Genomic DNA, 16,828 nt, shown 5'->3' on the forward strand with positions numbered 1-16,828 from the left:
AATTGAGTGTCCTAAGCAGAGGTATTTTAAATTCCCTCCGATTCTAATGCAAACCAACTCTCACAGCCAAACAAGCTTTAAGCAAAGGCAGCAGAAGTTCAGGTCGGCCTCCAGTTAGCCCTGACGCTGTCACCACCTCACTTTACAGTCGTGCAAGATCCCACAGAGCTTGAGAAGGTTCCCCTTTGTGCTACTACAGAAACATAGTAACGTAGAGCATGGGGTTTATTGGGATGAGCGCTTTGTCAAAAGGCATAATTGTCACTGGTGTTTATAATTGTCACTGGTGTTTACATAAATAGGATGGGCCTTTGATGTGATAGAATGAGCTGCACATTATACTGCACTGTGTGCCAGTTAAACGCGGATGAAAAACAATGGGAGGTCTGTAACACACTGAATTGCCACCACACAGTTTGAGTGTGTGCATGAACAAACACAGACTGAAGCAGTCTGTCTATTCAGTACTAACTTCTGCCACTAAACTGGTAGCAGTTCAGTCTTCACCTGGAAAAGCAGAATGTACCACAGATAAAACCTGAATCACAGAACAGAATTTCTGTGTGCCAACACTATGGTTGCAATCGTCCTGCTCAATGTTTCAGTGACTCTTGGTGATGCTAATGGGTGGTTAAAGCATTTGCTGAGGAAGTACACCCCCCTGGTCAGTCCCCACTGTCACTACTCCTGCCAGGTACATTTCTCTCAGGGCTTTTATTCTTACTTAAACAGTTTTAATAATAGTTTTTAAAGAATTTGTTAGCTCAGCACTTTGCTGATCCCTTCATAGGGGTTTGTTTGCTTAAAAATGCATCCAAGGCAACTGCTGATCCTCCTGCAAAATAGGATGTACAAATCCTGTGAGTAGAGGTGATGAGAGTGAGCTTCAAGGTTAAAGCTTTGTAGCCTTCACCATGCTCCTTACACCACCTGAACCTGCCTCCACAAAACCAAATTACACCTCATTTGAAGCAGCAACAGCCATATGTAAATCATGCAGAGCTGATGACATATTTCACCTGTAGCTCCTGGGCATTTTATATGTATCTGTAGGGATTATGTTTAACATGTAAATGACTACAGATAAAATCAAAGAATCATAACAGTTGGAAAAGACCTCTGAGATCACCAGGTCCACCCTTTGACTGAATACCACCATGCCCCCTAAACCTTACAGCAAAGAGCCATGTCTACTCATTTTTGAACACTTCCAGGCATGGTGACCCAATCACTTCCCTGAGGAGCCTGTTCCAATGCTTTAACCATCTTTGATCAAGGATAAAAGCTTTGACCAAAGTACAAGTGCCTGTATAGGGTTTTAACTGCTCTGTATGATGCTTCCCAACAGTTGCAATCATGGTAATTATATCACAGCACAAAAATAGCACAAAGAAATTCTTGCATAGACATTTCTCTGAAAAATGGAAGAGACAGATCCTTTACAAGGAAAGGACTAAGACTCTAAAATCAAAATCACAGCATAAACTATAAGCAAGCATTTCACAGGAAAAGTAGATGGAAAACCATGTCCTGAGAGAAGATTCTGTTACTACCTTTACACTAAAAATACTTTTCTTGCTGATGTGTATAACTGAACAATTAAAAAAGACCACAGTAAATAATGTAGAGATCAGTTATACCTTTAATCCATTATAAAGCTGAAATTCGATTTTTTCCCCTAAAAATAAAAGTGCCATTGTAATCCAATGTCTTATTGACAGTTTCTTATTTTTAGTGATTTTAAGGAGGCAGGAAGGAGAAGAACAAGTTAGTCTTTGATGTCTGTGGTTACAACAGTAAGGAGCTAGAGACTTTGAGAATAATTTAAATCTAATCAATTTAGCTCAGTTGGTACAACATTACAGCAATAAAAAGGTTTACTTGTACAAGGAAAAAAATTGATTAATGAGCAAATGCATAAAAAAGAAGCGCAGTGATCATCTGAGTGGCAGAAGGTGACTTCTCATCTCTAAATTCTCCTTTTCATGTCATCTGTTTTTCTGGCAAGTGCTTTATACCGGTGTTAACCAGGTTTAAAACTCTATCAAATATTCCAGTTGCACTTTATACTGTATTAGCACATGTGGAAGTCACACTACCAAGTGCAGGAGGGTCGAAAATCTGAGACGAAAAGATATTGTTAGACCATCACAGATGCAGTGTTCTTCTTGACTAAAGAGGAATGTCCGTAAGCTACTGAAATGCTTTACATGGTATGAGAATAAATCTCAGTGACCCAAACTAAAACCAAATACTTTAGATTACCAAAACTCCCTCAAAAGTAAACAAAACTAGCAAATAAACTTTAAAAGTTCAGAGCAGGAAAGATCTTCTCTTCTTAAAAGGAGAGTGAACATTTTGATACATGGATGCCAAAAAACCTGCAATGGATAGAGACAGTTACCTGACCCTAACTAAGGATGACAATAGGGTGACCGGTTCTCCCTCCACACCATTCAGCTCAGAAGGGTCTTGAGATTTTGCAGTGCCACCACACAACCACATCTGAACTGCTTGTCAGTGGCCTGTGGCTCAGTCTCCAAATGCATGCTCTTACAGTTGGGTTCACACAGCCCAGAGCTCCTCACCTGAACCTGTTTGGCCCCCAGAGACAGCAGATCTGCACGCCAAGCCACAACATGCTGTGAAAAACAAAGCTACTGCCTTTCTGTGTCTGGTCCCTGCTGGCATTCAGATCATACAGGCTGGTAGTGAGCCACATCAGCACTGATCCTGGTGAACAGGTAACCATCTAATGGCTATTGCTGACACAAGCAAGGCAGTGGGAATGCACAGGAATGGGGAAGGCAGGACTTTCTGGGTGGCAGAGAGATTGGTTCTGGTTGTCCTAAGTCACCAGAGCTGGCTCTAGTGTACTAAACCAACTACAATCAACTTGATACTAGATATTACTCTTGTTCCCCTTGAAAATATTCTATATAGGAAATACATTGTTCAAGAGCTAGAAATTGATCTTAATGCTAACCAGCAACTCCCACCTTTCTTCAAAGTATCATCTAATTTGGATTCTTCTTATGTGACACGCAGGGAACATGTAAAAGTCTGAGTCTGTGTACAGATAAATCCCAGCTAGAAGATCTGGGTGCCCCAACCACCCAGCGCATCGAGGCACAACTTAACCACCTAGATCCATGAGTATGACTGTGGATTGTGGATGACCAAGCACTGGAAATATTGAACCAGAATCCTCTGGACACAATCCCATCCAATGTGCTCTAGGACGACCCTGCTTGAGCAGGGAGGTTGGACCTTCTGTGGTGCCTTCCAACCCCTTGTCTGTGATTCTGTCATTGACAAAAGCTGAAGCTTAAACTCCTTATGCATGCTACACTGAAGCTAAACATTCTCCAAGTGCCAAGCACTGAAAGGAGCCTAGGTTTGGATTACAAAGGTTAAGTCACAAAAAGATCTGCCAAACTGCAGTTCTGGGAAAGGAGCCTTCCTATCACAGGACAGGGTTTCAGATCGGACTGCAGAAGTGGACATATCCCCAAACACTGGAAAGTGGAATCTGCTTAACTGCAACTGTTTCATCTGAATGGCTTAGGCTGAAGATAAGTAGAGCTGGTAATATGCTAAATCCTACCCTGAAACCTTACCATTTCCTCTGAGCAGGCATTACACACCTCTTTGCTCAGCATCCCACTTCAGCTGCTATGCAGAAGTCCCTGACGTTCTGTCCTTGCTACCAAGCAGTGAGACCAAACAGGAAAATGTAACTAGAGTGACCAGGTTGTGCAGAGGAGCCAAAGGGAAGGTGGCTTTCTTCTTTCAGCTAGCTCTAGCCTGGTTCCATGAGCTGAACAGCCATGAGTGGCTAAAGGACATCTTCAAATACAGCATCATCCAAAAGCAATCCAGCAAATGCTCTCCAAGGTGCTCTGAGATTTAACCCAAAGCAGATCTGATCAGGAAATGTGCACATTTCTCATTGAAACAAAAAGTGCTGAAACAGCATTATACTACAGTTTTACTCACCACAGAAACTGTACTAGGCACCTAAATAATTTGCACAGGAACGGGTGTCTGTAAGTCACCAGCAATGTCACTGATGCTTCATCTATGCCCAAGCAGAACATACCACAGATAAAATCTGAATGCACCTTGCTCCTACAGAAGTCAGTCTTTTGAGAGGAGAATTCTACCTTCAAAGTCTTCCATTTCTGTCTACTTCTTTTTATGGACTAGTTGGAAAACAGTTTCCAAAACGCACCTCTTAAGAAACCCTGTCATTGACCTCTCCGCAGGCTCACTGCAGTGCCTGATGCTCTCCCCGCTCCTGGTCACGGGACAGAGGCCCCTGACCGGCGGGGTGGCTTGGGGGACCGCTGTGTCCCCTGCACGGCGGTGCTGCCCTCTGACCAGAGGAAATGTCGCTGTCAGTAACTGTCACAGCCAAGAGGGCGAGGGGTTGCTCGCGCGGCGGGCTGAGGGTGCCGGGGGCCCTGGCGGCACGGGCGGGAGGTGCGGCGGGGCCGGGCCGGGGTCTGCGGGCGGGACGCGGTGCCCTTGGGGCCGGGCAGCGGGCGGGCAGCGCCTCGCCCCGGCCCCGCCGGAGGCACCTCCTCGCCCAGGGGAGCCCCCGAGGGCGGGGAAGGCACTGCGGGATCCCCGAGCGCCGCGGCCGGCGGGGCGGCAGGGCCGGGCGGCCGCGCCATGGAGGCGCCGCTGCCATCCCTTCCCTTCCCTTCCTTTCCGCCGCGCCTTCCTTCCTCCGCCGCGGCGCCTCCTCCCCGCCCGCCTCGCCTCGCCCTTTCCTCACCGGCCGAGGAGTGGATCTTGGAGGATTTCCGCCGCAGGGACATCTTCAGCGCGGTGTCCAGGCCGGCCCTGTTCGGCATGGTGCGGCCGGCCGGGGCGCGCTGGCCATGGGCCCCCCCGCACGCAGACGCCGCGCTGCGGCCGCCGGCTCCGCCGCGCCCGGGCTGCGGGGGCGGGCGAGGCGCTCAGCCCCGGCCGGGCCCGGGGATGCCCTCCCGGGGAGCCCTCACGGCTCCGTGCGCCCGCCGGGAGCCATCGCGTGGGGTGCCGTGAAGCCGGGGCCTGGGGCTGGTGGGGGTTTTTGAGGTGTCTCTCTGGAGCTAGTATTTCACTGGACATTTGGGGCGCATAAAACATCCCAAGAAAGCTCCCGCTGGGAACAGGATCCCTAACCGGGCTTCTTTGTTCCGGTTACAAGGACATCTTTCATCACTGTGGCATGCTGCCAGCCTCATCACAAAAGATACCATTCCTTCTCAAAACGTCCGGTAATTCAAGGATAATAAAAGAAATAGAGGAAAGATTAATCAATGTAGCAGTTACAGCACATCACCTTTCTGTGCAAAACATTTGCAACCATGAGAATTTACCTACTAAGGACAGGCAAAGAAGGAATGTAACTTAATAGAAAAAAAATTAGATAAGATAGCACCTCTGAATCTTTACAGATCCTGGTCTTAACCAGGCATAGCTAGCAGCAGTTGCCACATCTTAAGGGGTTGCTTTTTCTACCAGATGAGCTTCAAGGTAGAATGGTTTTAATGAGGCAGAATCACCACATGATGAGGATACATTGAGTTTTAGGAAGATCTGCTGCATAAGAAATGGCCCCCTGTATCTTGAAGGTCTGTGACAAACAGCCTTAAGTGTGTATCTCAATCCAGATCCCACAGAGTTGGCTACCACACATAGTGGGTAACTTGGGTTTTATTTCAAAGATCATAAATAATGCTAAACCTCTGAATCTTGCTGTGCTTTGGTATCCTCATATACAGTATAGAAAGTAATACTTTCTAGCTACGACTCCACAAAACAGAAGTAGAAATAGAACTTAGAAATAGAAGTATTGTTGACAAACCACTTGGAACTTCCTAAACTCAAAGTAATCCAGAACTGTGGCATTTCACACTGACTGCACTGAATGCATCATAGCCCACTGGAGATGTGTGCTTTGTGACAGGGCTGCTGCCACCGACAGATATTTGCCTGTGAGAGGCTTTTACTCATGGATTTTATCACTCTGGAAGAAGTGGCTCAAGAGCTTTTGTGAATGAAATCATCCAGTTAGGACAATGCCCAGAGCTGGCATTCCTTTCCCATTTTAAGACCATGACATAGAGCTGGTTATTGTCATGAACATCATTTTCTTCCTCAGCTTGCTCTTTCTGCTCTCTACAAATTATTTTCTGTTGTGGTCTGTGTCTTTGTACCAGAACAAATGGCCTGGGGAAGAGGGAATCACTTCACATATATTGTTAGCTAGTAGACAAATTAAAGTGAAGTTCACTTTGGGTTCAAACTGTCAGGTCAAACTCAAAGAAAGTGCTCCCAAAAAAGGACCAAAAAATTAATGGCAACTCCTGGATTCATGTTTACTCTTTCATCTGAAATTAGCCCTCAAGTGAACTGTGTTTCCAGTACACTTAAAGTATTGTGGACTGTCAGCCTGCAAGCCCATGTAGCAGCTGAGTGCACTTGTTCCTTCACATGCGCTGCACTTGCTTTCGCCTCTGCACACTCAGTGTTCTCAAAGAGTGCTCCAGCTAGAACACCATCTGCCTTACAGCCCTTACAAGGGCTACTCACTCACCTAAATTGACTGCTTGAGTGCCTCAAGGAGATTTAATTACCCAGCCCACACTTACCTGGACAAGCCTCAGCTGTATCCCCATGGAAGGCATGCCCCAAGCATTTAACGACCAGGCATTTCAGTAAAGCTTGCTGGTGTGGAAAAAACAAAACATATCTTTGCCTCTGCTCAGAATGAGGACCTCAGAGGAGACCTGCCTGTAAAATCTGTCTCAAGTCACAAGTTGATATAATCATACAATGCAGTCTAGTGGAACACTGAGAGGAGAAAGTGGACTGCAAAAGTGTTCAAGGACACCAAGTGTGCAGGATAATCTCAGTAACCGAGAAAGAACCTGAGTCCTGCTCAGCAGGTTTAAGAGTGGGGCCTGCAGGAAAACTAAGCATGCAGTCCAGAGCAGTTGGTTGTGTTTCTGAAAGCTCATGTTCATTAGTAACCAGCTGACAACCTGTGGGTAAGCCCTGAGCTTTGAGGAAAGAAACAGCTCATTCCACTGTGCAGGACTCACCTTTGTCATTTTGTTATGCAATGCCTGTCTTTGTCATCGTGCTGATCTGCACTAAATTGTGTATTATCGGACCATGAGTCATGGCAGTATTATTCCCTGGGGTCTGTCATAATGGCTCCATGGTTTGAAGGATGTACTGAAAAAAAAAGGAGTTGGTATTTTTCAAATTACAACGTGCTCACTTTTCTAGTATTTATAGCAATGCACTTTCAAAGAGCTCAGTATGCATAATAATTATTTCAATGTAATAAATAAAGCAAAGGCAGGAAGAATGGTCCTGTAGTTAATGTGCCAGACTGGGAGACAGGATATCTTTATTCTATTTTTGACTGTGCCAGATGCCGTCTGGGACCTTAGAGAGATTGTTAAGCCCAAATTTCCAAAAAGATGCATCCTTTGCTCCAATTACTAATGTTATACACAGAGACTGGTTCTGGAAAAAAAAAAAGAGGAAAGAAACCCACATTACTCAAAATTTATTAGTGTAGTGTAAAATGTAACAGTCTAATCAAAGGTGAGAGCTAATTATTACTAAAACAAAATAAAAAAGAAAGAAATTAAAGACTACTAATACTAAGAAATATGCTAATAAATAATGCTACTACTAAGAAATTAGGAATGCTACTACTTCTGAAAGAAAAAAAACCAGAAATAATAAACCATTTCAATTTTTTGCAGTCACACTCTTCCTGTCTGTCTTTTTTTGGTGTGGTGCTTACCCTTTCACTGCCCCTCTGAGACCAATGGTTGAGAGTGCTGGCCTTTGTAAAGCAGTGGATGTCAGGGCTGCAGCTGGTCATCAGTGTCTTGCCAACAAATTTGCTGAGAAAAACAACTGTTATGGGGCTATTTTTATGTGTTTTTTAAGATGCCTTCACACCTTGCTCTTTATCCATTTGTCTACTGCTCCACTTTACATCCAATTGTATTATATGGGATGCCATTTTGTATGGTACATACTTGTTCTTTGTGTGATCCCTCAGCTATCTTTGTCCACTTCCCAGGTCTGCACTGCTTTAGCTGACTGCTGATGAGCTCTTTGTAGCCCCAAGTTCACCAGTGCCAAGGCTGTGCTCCTTTTTTCATCATCCTCTGCCTCTTCTACAGTGTCCTGTGAGTCCACTCTCAGGGGACTGCTGTCATACCAGGCCTGTATTCCTCTACATATTATTATGTTATGCATCGTTATGTTAGTTATAAATGATGTTATACATCATTATGTTAGTTGTAAGTATCTCATTGTCCACAGCAGAACTTCTTGTCACTCTCCATGTAAAAGCCACAATGGCACCATACAAAGTTAAACAAAAGTAAAACAGTTAGACATAGCTACCTTCCCATTAGAGATATTGCTGTTGCAACAACTAAGTGGAAGAAAACCACAAACAGGTCAATAAAAGCTCAGACAAAATGAGGCTCAGTCCTGAGGCCTTGCAAAGTCAGTACAAAGCCTGTAGCCTCCTGCCAGCAGTGGTGGTCAGCTACAGGCTGAGAGTAATTGCATGTAAGTTCTGCTTGTCTAACTCTGCTTGTCTTAAAAAGAAAACAAACAAATAATCCCCAACATAATGGACTCTCTTGGTCTTAAACCAAATCCTTGTGCTGTGGTGCTTTACCCTTGTTTATCACAGGATCAAAATGAGCATGATGCAGATAATATGCTGAGCTACAGGAGAGGTATCTGTCACTCACCATTACATTTTTTAAAAGGTTAAAAACAAAGTAAAAAATCCAGGACTTGCTGTTTCTAGATTGATAGAGAAAGTGTGCTTGGCATCACTCAGCCTAAGAAAATAAATGAAATAGCTTAAGGATCTTCCTTGCAGAAGTGCTGGTATCTATAGGCAGATACAGGATGCAACCTTACATATGTGAACATGTGTCAATGCATGCAAGGCCCACCCAGAATCTCTTAAAGGAGCTGGATTCTCCTGTGCTTTATAGAGCAGAAGGGGCTCAACAATAACACTTCTCTTACAGTTCACCATAATCCACAGATAGATTTAACTTGAAGGTGGAAAAAAATGATGAATTGCACATTGCATGGGAGCATAGGAGAGGGGGGGAGGGGTAGAGAAAGGGTAAACCATTACCTGTAAGTGAAATGGGGGGAAAATATAAAAGATTTGGAAATGCAGGCATCTTCATTGTTTACATGCCATTCAGGTTTTTCAGATTTTTGAATAATGATGTATATAAATAAAATAAAAAGTGAATAGAATAATCATCTTGATATGTTGGAAACTGAAATTCATACTCATTTTATAGCAGGAGGTGATCTGTGATTTGCTTGAAAATTACTGAAAAACTTCAAATTTGCATGGGTTTAAAGATACATTCAAAATACAGTAAGCTAAATTGGAACAAGTAATTTTTATTCCATGATAATGGTGTCAACAGAAAGAATTCATCAGGCTGGAAATTGATGGAAAGCTCTGTGTAAAACAACCCCCTACAAGTGCTTTGCACAGGAAAGACATATGGTAGAGTAGACCATAGTTTTGATCTTAGCTTATATGGAGCTAAGTTAGCAATTAGCTAGTAATCAAGAAAAAATATATTCTGAAGCAAAGAAGACTAATACTGAAGGAATTAAAAGTTTAATGAAATATCATGGAATCTTAAAATGGCTTGGGTTGGAAGGGGCCTTACAGATCGTCTCGTTCCAACCCCCTGCCATGGGCAGAGACACCTTCCCTTAGACCAGGTTGCTCAAATCCTGTCTAACCTGGCCTTGAACACTTCCAAGGATGGGGCATCCCAGCTTCTCTAGGCAGCCTGTTCCAGTGCCTTACCAGCATCACGGTAAAGTTTCTTCCTTGTATCTAATCTAAGCCTGCCCTCTGTCAGTTTAAAGCCACCTCCCCTTGCCCTGTGACTCCATACCCTTGTAACAAGACCCTCCCCAGCTCTCTGTTCAGCCCCCTTTGGGCACCAGAAGGTGCTTAAAGGTGTCCCTGGAGCCTTCTCTTCTCCAGGCTGAACAGCCCTCTCAGCCTGTCTTCATAGGAAACGTTTAAGATGGGATTGATTTCCAGAATGTAAATAGTTCTCAAAATGCATGAGGTGCATTTTCATTATTTTGATTCACTTCCCTCTCCCACAGCTAGGTTGCTGGCTAATGTGAGTCCAATATTGTCTGGCTTTCTAATCAATGAGATTGGTGCAAAGGGAATCCAAGGCAGGCATAAAATGCTGCCATACTGATTTGGTGGCACTCACTTTGTACAGTTGTAAACAAATGCAGAAAAGCAAAAGTTTGTCCCAAGAAGATGTTCTCAGACTGAAAAGAATCTTGAGAGAGTGAACACTCTTGTTAAGGTAAAACATACTCTGGAGCATGTGTGTAAATTTCTGAAATATGTTTTGAGCCAACTGCTATGGCTATGGCACCATATGATTGGAAATATGATGGAATTCAGTATATAGTTTATCTGTGACCTGGACTTTGCTCTAAATACCAGAAAAAAATTTACTTACTATGTAAAAAGTACACTTACTTTTCCTATGTAAAAAAACCACACTTACTATGTGCACAACATAGTAAGTAAAAAAAAAATTAAACTCACTGAAATACCATTTAGTATAAAAAGGGGGACTTTTTACAAGACCATGTAGGAGGGACTTCTTACAAGAGTATGTAGAGACAGGGGGAATGGCTTTGAACTATCAGTAGTTTTCAATTATGTATTAGGAGGAAGTGCTTTGCTGTGAAGGTGGTGAGGCACTGGAACAGGCTGCCCAGAGAAGCTGTGGATGCCCATTCCTGGAGGTGTTCAGGGCCAGGTTGGATGAGGCTCTCAGCAACCTAGTCCCGTGGAAGGTGTCTCTGCCCATGGCAGGGGTGATGGATTTAAGGCCCTTTCCAACCCAAAGCATTCAGAAGAATAGAATTCTGTGACTCTATAATATTCCATACCCTAGAGACCAGCACCCACGGCTCTGCTTGTTTGCAGTGCTTTGGCAGGGACGCTGGAATAGGATAAAATATCCCTAGGATAAAAGGCACGCTGCTCTCTGCCCCGCTGCTGTTCAGAAAACAGGTCCAGCTCGTGCCCTGCTTACTGAGGTTGCTTCCTTTGCTGGGAGCCCTTCCTGCAGGCTGGAAATCTGCTTCTCGGACACCCGTCTCCAGGGAGCCTGCAGAGAGGCAGTGTCATCATATCCCCATTTCCCCAGGGCGGAGGAGGGACAGGGAGCGGCGGTGGCATCTGGAGAAGCAGCGCTCCGAGGAATGTCCTGAGCGCCGGCCGGCGGTGTCCCTGCCCTGGGCAGGATGTGGAGCCGCTGCAGCACCGCGGAGAGCTCCCGGGGCCGGGCCGCGCCGCCGGCGCCGCCTCCTCCCTCACGGCGGGGCACAAGCGGAGCAGCAGGCACCGCCCTCGGCAGCCGCTTTCCTCAGCGTGACTTCAAACCGAGCCAATTCGTTTTGTTTCGAAACCAGCACTGGCTTAAGGCCGCGTTAGTATCTCCACACGCGGAGAAACAAAGGCCACGGGCGCAATGTCCAAGGAGCTTTTGCTCTGCCCTCCCTCCCAGGGCAGCTCCGGCCCCGCGGAGCACGAAGGGAAACGAGTTTTCCCCCAATCCTGGGTTTTTCCTCCCTCTCAGGGGAAGCTGGGGCTCGCCAGCGTGTGTCCCCTCGCCTCCCGGGTTCACGGTGTGTAGAGCCCCAGAGAAGCTGACTTTAGTCGTACCCCCTCCCTGCTCAGGCTGCTCTATCATATGACAAATGCTCATGAGGTCTTGGCCTTGACAAGCTGCACCTGGGCAAAGCCCCTCTCCAGCTTATCAGAAACCCTGTCTGTTCCCAGGAAATTGTGTTGTCTAATGAGCATTTGTTTTTTAACAAGCAGCCTTGGAAATTTATTTTTCTTGCCTGACTAACAACCCAAGTGGAATAATATTTCTGTTGATGAACATTCAAATAAAGTTACTGACTCGAATTATGGCCAGTATGAAAAATAATTATGACTAAACCAAATTTTCTTATAACCCTGTGGACAGTGGTCTAAAAGGAGATACTTTTGAGCTCTCAGTTCCCAAAAGATAAGGGGCTGATGTGAATGTCTCAAATAGCGATGACCAGATGGCTGTGGAGCCAGCCAAGGACTGTTTGTAATAACAGACCAGAATTGTTGGTAATAACCAAGGACTACTGGCACTAGGATGCTGTGAGAAAGAACAAGTTTTGGCTGGAGGGGGGGGGGGGCAGGTGGAGAGAGGGCAGCACTTTTCCATGAGAAAGAAGCACAGCACAGTACAGCAGAGTGCAGGAATGATTGGCAGGAAGTAGACATGGTCTATAAGGTGGGATTGGCAGCTGGCTTCCCTCAGTGTTATTTCAAATCAACCACCAAAGATTCCTGAAGCCCTCTGGACCATTTCCAGAAAGGCCTAAAAGAACAGACTGCATGGTAATTGATTAATATGGGAAATGAGAAATATGTCTTTGGGGTGGAGAAACTTGTCAATAAAGGGCATTTCCAAGTCCAGGTGGTGTCCCCAGAGCCCGGACATCTCATCAGCTGAACTGGCTCAACTGGACCACTACTTATCAGCTGGACTGATGCTGAAACAAGCATAGGCATCTGTAGGAACATTGAGGGTAGGACGGTCGGGACAGACTGAGACGAGAGATCTCTGAAGCCAGGTTGTGAACTTGGAGTTTATTGCAGAGGCCGTGGGTGTGCAGGACCCTGCTTGGAGCTGCCACGCAGCTCGGAGCAGGCCCAAGAGAAGAGAGGGGTAGAGAGGATGAAAGGGTAAGAGAGTAAGAGAGGCAAGAGCATAAGGGAGTAAAAGGGATAAGAGAGTGAAGTTCCCGTTACAATAAATCTTCTGTGTTGAATATTCTGATTCTCACTAACCAATCTAGTACAATATACAAATCTTACAGCCTTTACATACAGCCTATAAGAATCACTACATTACCATACTGTGTTGCATTTTAAACCCTAAAAATTACTCTTTGGACCCCTTCTGCCAAGCTAGTAGGGTCTGCTCTGACCCTTGGACCTGTCTGCAAGCAGAGGATATTGTTTCATCAAAAGAGGATTAACTTCAGTCAGCCACACCATTGTTTTCTAATTGTTCAGTAACTAAGGTAACTCAAAGTTTGCTTTCATTTCAATCTCGCTTATAGTTTTTATACTCTCAAAATCTTTTGCCAGACAATCATATTTATAAGACTTTCCTGTTCCATCTTCTCCAACAGGCATCTTTTTGGCTGGATCGACACTGGAACAAGGGCTAATGATGCCTTTTCATCTCTCTTTTCCTCTTTCTTTCCCTTTCTTTTTTCTCTTTTCCTTTTAAAGATTATTCTTACCTTTTTAAATTAACGTCTTAAATTTCCCTTTTCCCTGCCCCCCTCCCTCTTTATCCAAAACCCACTGCCATATGCCTTATTTTTCTCTTCCCTTCACCCCAGCCCTTTACCGAAAACCCAGTGCCGTGTGCCTGTATATCAGGTCTAGGACTAACATACCAATTTCCACATCAAGTGTGTAATGTGCCAGTAAAACTCTCTGTGGACCCTCGGATTTTGTTGCTCCTTTCAACCAATGAGCATTTTCGAAGCTGAAGTGCTCCCTTCCCCTTAAAGGGAGGGTTGTCACACGGTGCCCTATTGTCACACGGTCACCTTTCCCTTCGGAGGCAGGTCTGTGCTCCCGGACGCACCGCCAAGCCATCACTTGCTCCTTGTTGTCTGGCGCCCTCTCCTGCTGTGAGACACTTCCTCTTGGAAGCCGAAGTTTCAGACCAACTCAGCTGGTCCAGGCAGCGCACGGGGATGTGCCGTGGGATGCTCTGGGGCCCCGTGCACTGGGGCTCTGCACGGGCTCTTGCTCCCAGTGTGCTTCTGTCCAAAGCAGTCCGGGTTATTCAAGTGTTCTGCCCTCCCCAATTCTACTACCATCAATGTGAGAAGGAATCTTGTCATGGTACTTCCAGGGATTTTGGATGCCTCAAATTGCATTACTCACACCTCACAGCCTAGATCATAGAGAAAGGAGCTATAGCTTGGTTCATGTCAGAGCATAGTGGATGCAGGAGAATAATGAGTGATTGAAATCAGCTGGGAGGCCAGAATCATAGTTTGAGATTCATGAAAAAACAACAAAACAAGAAAAAAAAAAATTGGAGTCTAGACTTGGAGATACCTTAAAATTAAGGTGGCAGAGGGCTAAATTTTAGAGACCTTTTGCTGAAATAATATTATTCTTTACTCTGACTATGTACATTCAAGTTAACTGCTACACATGATGCAGGTTAACTACAGTGTGTGCTCATACACTTACTGGCAATTCCTACTCTTTCAGTGTTTATACGTATTTGAACAAATACATTGAACAAATTGAATAAACTGTATGCAAAATGCGTTTTAGAAAACAGTAAAACAAATTGTACTAGCAGCCAAAGTGCTCTATTCATGCATTACTCAGTCAGAAAAGGGCAAGACCTCTGTATTAAAATAGCAACATGATATGCTTTCCTGGGCACGCATGCCTGAAGGTAAAGAGTGAACCATTATTAATGTAGCTCAAATGTGTGTGAACTGCAAAAATAGCTCACAGGCTCTGCAAGGTATGTCAGATGCTCAGCACTGTGGAAACAGTGCTGTGAAAGGAAATACATCACAATGGAACTGGCCAAGTTGAAGTCTTAATATTACGGAGGAGATGAAAAAATTCAACATACAATCCAAGTGCTTTTCTTGGAAGTGCAAGCAATACAATTTATCTGTTCCATGTTAATCGGGACAAGAGCCCCAACTGTGGTTATAAATGGCTGAAGTTTGGCCTTCAAAAGGACTGCTTAAAATAATGGGACAAAGTGATCCCACATATCCCATTTTAGCTGTTCAACCTGTAAAACAAAATCAAAGCTGTATTTGTTTTGTTTTAGTGTGTATATGTTTGATTTTTGCACTTCAGGCAATTTACATTACACTAAAGATAAATTTAGTGCTGGAATAAACACCTGCTGGAGTAAGTGTGAATGCCAAAGAGCAACGTGCACCGAGTATCTGGTGAACCTGCTCCAGGTCTCTTCCAGACTAGTCGAAGTCTAGTGTAAGCCCAGGGGGAAAAAAAAAGGAATTGAAGAAATTTTGCTGTGAGGTACCTTATGTGTCCAAAAGGTGGGCTAACCCCATTCCCCTGTAAACATGAGCAGGCTGAGGGAAGTCTGCAGTGTGCTGGGCAGTGCTTGCCTGTTGCTGATGCTTTCTGTGTGCAGGCTGAAATCAGATTAGCTGCATAGGATCTCAGGAGAGCTAATTATATTTTTAATTTTAAAGATTCATCCCTGAGTGCTGCACTGTCAGCATGGCTGTGTCTTTTGTTCTGAATGCTGCTCTGACCACAGCTGGGTATGCACAGCTCCAGTTATAACCAGGTATATGGCTGGAGAACAATAATCCTGAGCTTTCTGACATTTGCCCCCTCTCTCCCATGAAATCCTGCTGACTGCACTGATGTACAGTCAGTGCATTCAAAAGGAAAGTCAGATCTCAAAGCCTCTTCAGGAACTGGCAAATCCTACAGCCCACAATTGAATTAATGTGTCTCATTTGTGAAACAATAGTCCAGAGATGATCTGGACTGTTTGTCTGAAGAAGATCTCTGCATCTTTTTCTGAACAGGTGGTCTGTAGCAGACAGCTACCACAACAGGGACCATGCTGGTCTGCCTGCTGCTTGTGACCTGGCTCTCAGCTGGCTCTTCATCCATTCTGAGAGAGAGCTCATGCATTCCTGCTGCTCTCCCCTCAAAAGGCAGCTCCTCCCCATCGCTGTCCTTCCTAAAGAGCCTGTATCCATCCATTGCAGCACTCCAGCTGTGTGAGCTATCCCCCAGGTCTCTGTGATCCTGATGAGATCACAGTCTTTGAACTGCAAACAGACCTGATTCCTCCTGCTTCTTCCCCACACTTTCTGCAGACCAGCACTTGAGATGCTGAGTTCTTAGAGAAAGAAAAGTATCTGCCCCACCTTACTGACCTGCAGGGCCAGCATTGTTTGTGTGAACAGACCTGGAGTGAGTCCACTGCAACTCTTCTGTTATGAGGTTTCTCCTGCCCACATCACCTTGCACACTCTGCTTACCAGCTGGGCCCACCATATCCTCACACAGCTGCAGGACGTCCTGCCCCACCCCACATCATTCCTAGTTGGCCTGGTGGGCAGCTTGGTTGGGCTCTGATCAGTCACTTGGTAGCTACCAGATAACTGCACAGGGTTATTTCACCAGGAGCTTGGGCACGGTGAAGTGGCATCTGCTTTTAAAAGCAGAACAGTTATTTCCCATCGAGGCAAAAGCATGAAGTGACAGGACATAACCTGCTATCATTTACTGCTTCCTTTTATAGTTCCACATTTGCACATGTTGCTAATTGTTGAGTGTTACTTGGCAACACAGGAAACCACTCCTATGTGATATATTATTAAATAAGAGACTATTAGGGAGACATACAGGGCCATAATATCAGCTAGACAGTCACTGATAGCATCACACATAAAAGAAATAGAAAAATCCATTAATTCAGCCTGATATTTATCTTTGCAGGCATCGTGTTGAAGGCAGCTCTCTTGGTCATCTTCAATATTAAGGTTTTCTACAGGCTCTGGATTAGTGGTATCAGCTGAACTTCATTTAATATTTCATTTTAAATGAACTAATTTGTAAAAGCTCTGCCCACATTTTTCTATTTTTTCCCATGTA

The 16,828-nt window shown here is 44.8% G+C and overlaps 1 protein-coding gene across 1 annotated transcript in view; it reads right to left on the bottom strand.

Moving 5' to 3' along the window:
- ATP8A2 (ATPase phospholipid transporting 8A2) overlaps window positions 1–4,892 on the bottom strand; it is a 308,974-nt gene extending 304,082 nt beyond the window's left edge. Inside the window, exon 1 of the mRNA XM_054271506.1 lies at window positions 4,784–4,892. Within this exon, the coding sequence (XP_054127481.1) occupies window positions 4,784–4,862 (79 nt within the window). The 5' untranslated portion in view covers window positions 4,863–4,892. The remainder of the gene's footprint in view (window positions 1–4,783) is intronic.
- Window positions 4,893–16,828: the final 11,936 nt, after the last annotated feature.

This window comes from Melozone crissalis, unplaced genomic scaffold (genome assembly GCF_028551555.1).
Source record: "Melozone crissalis strain CALT ecotype California unplaced genomic scaffold, PUWL_Pcris_2 ptg000013l_1, whole genome shotgun sequence".
NCBI classification, from domain to species: Eukaryota; Metazoa; Chordata; class Aves; order Passeriformes; family Passerellidae; genus Melozone; species Melozone crissalis.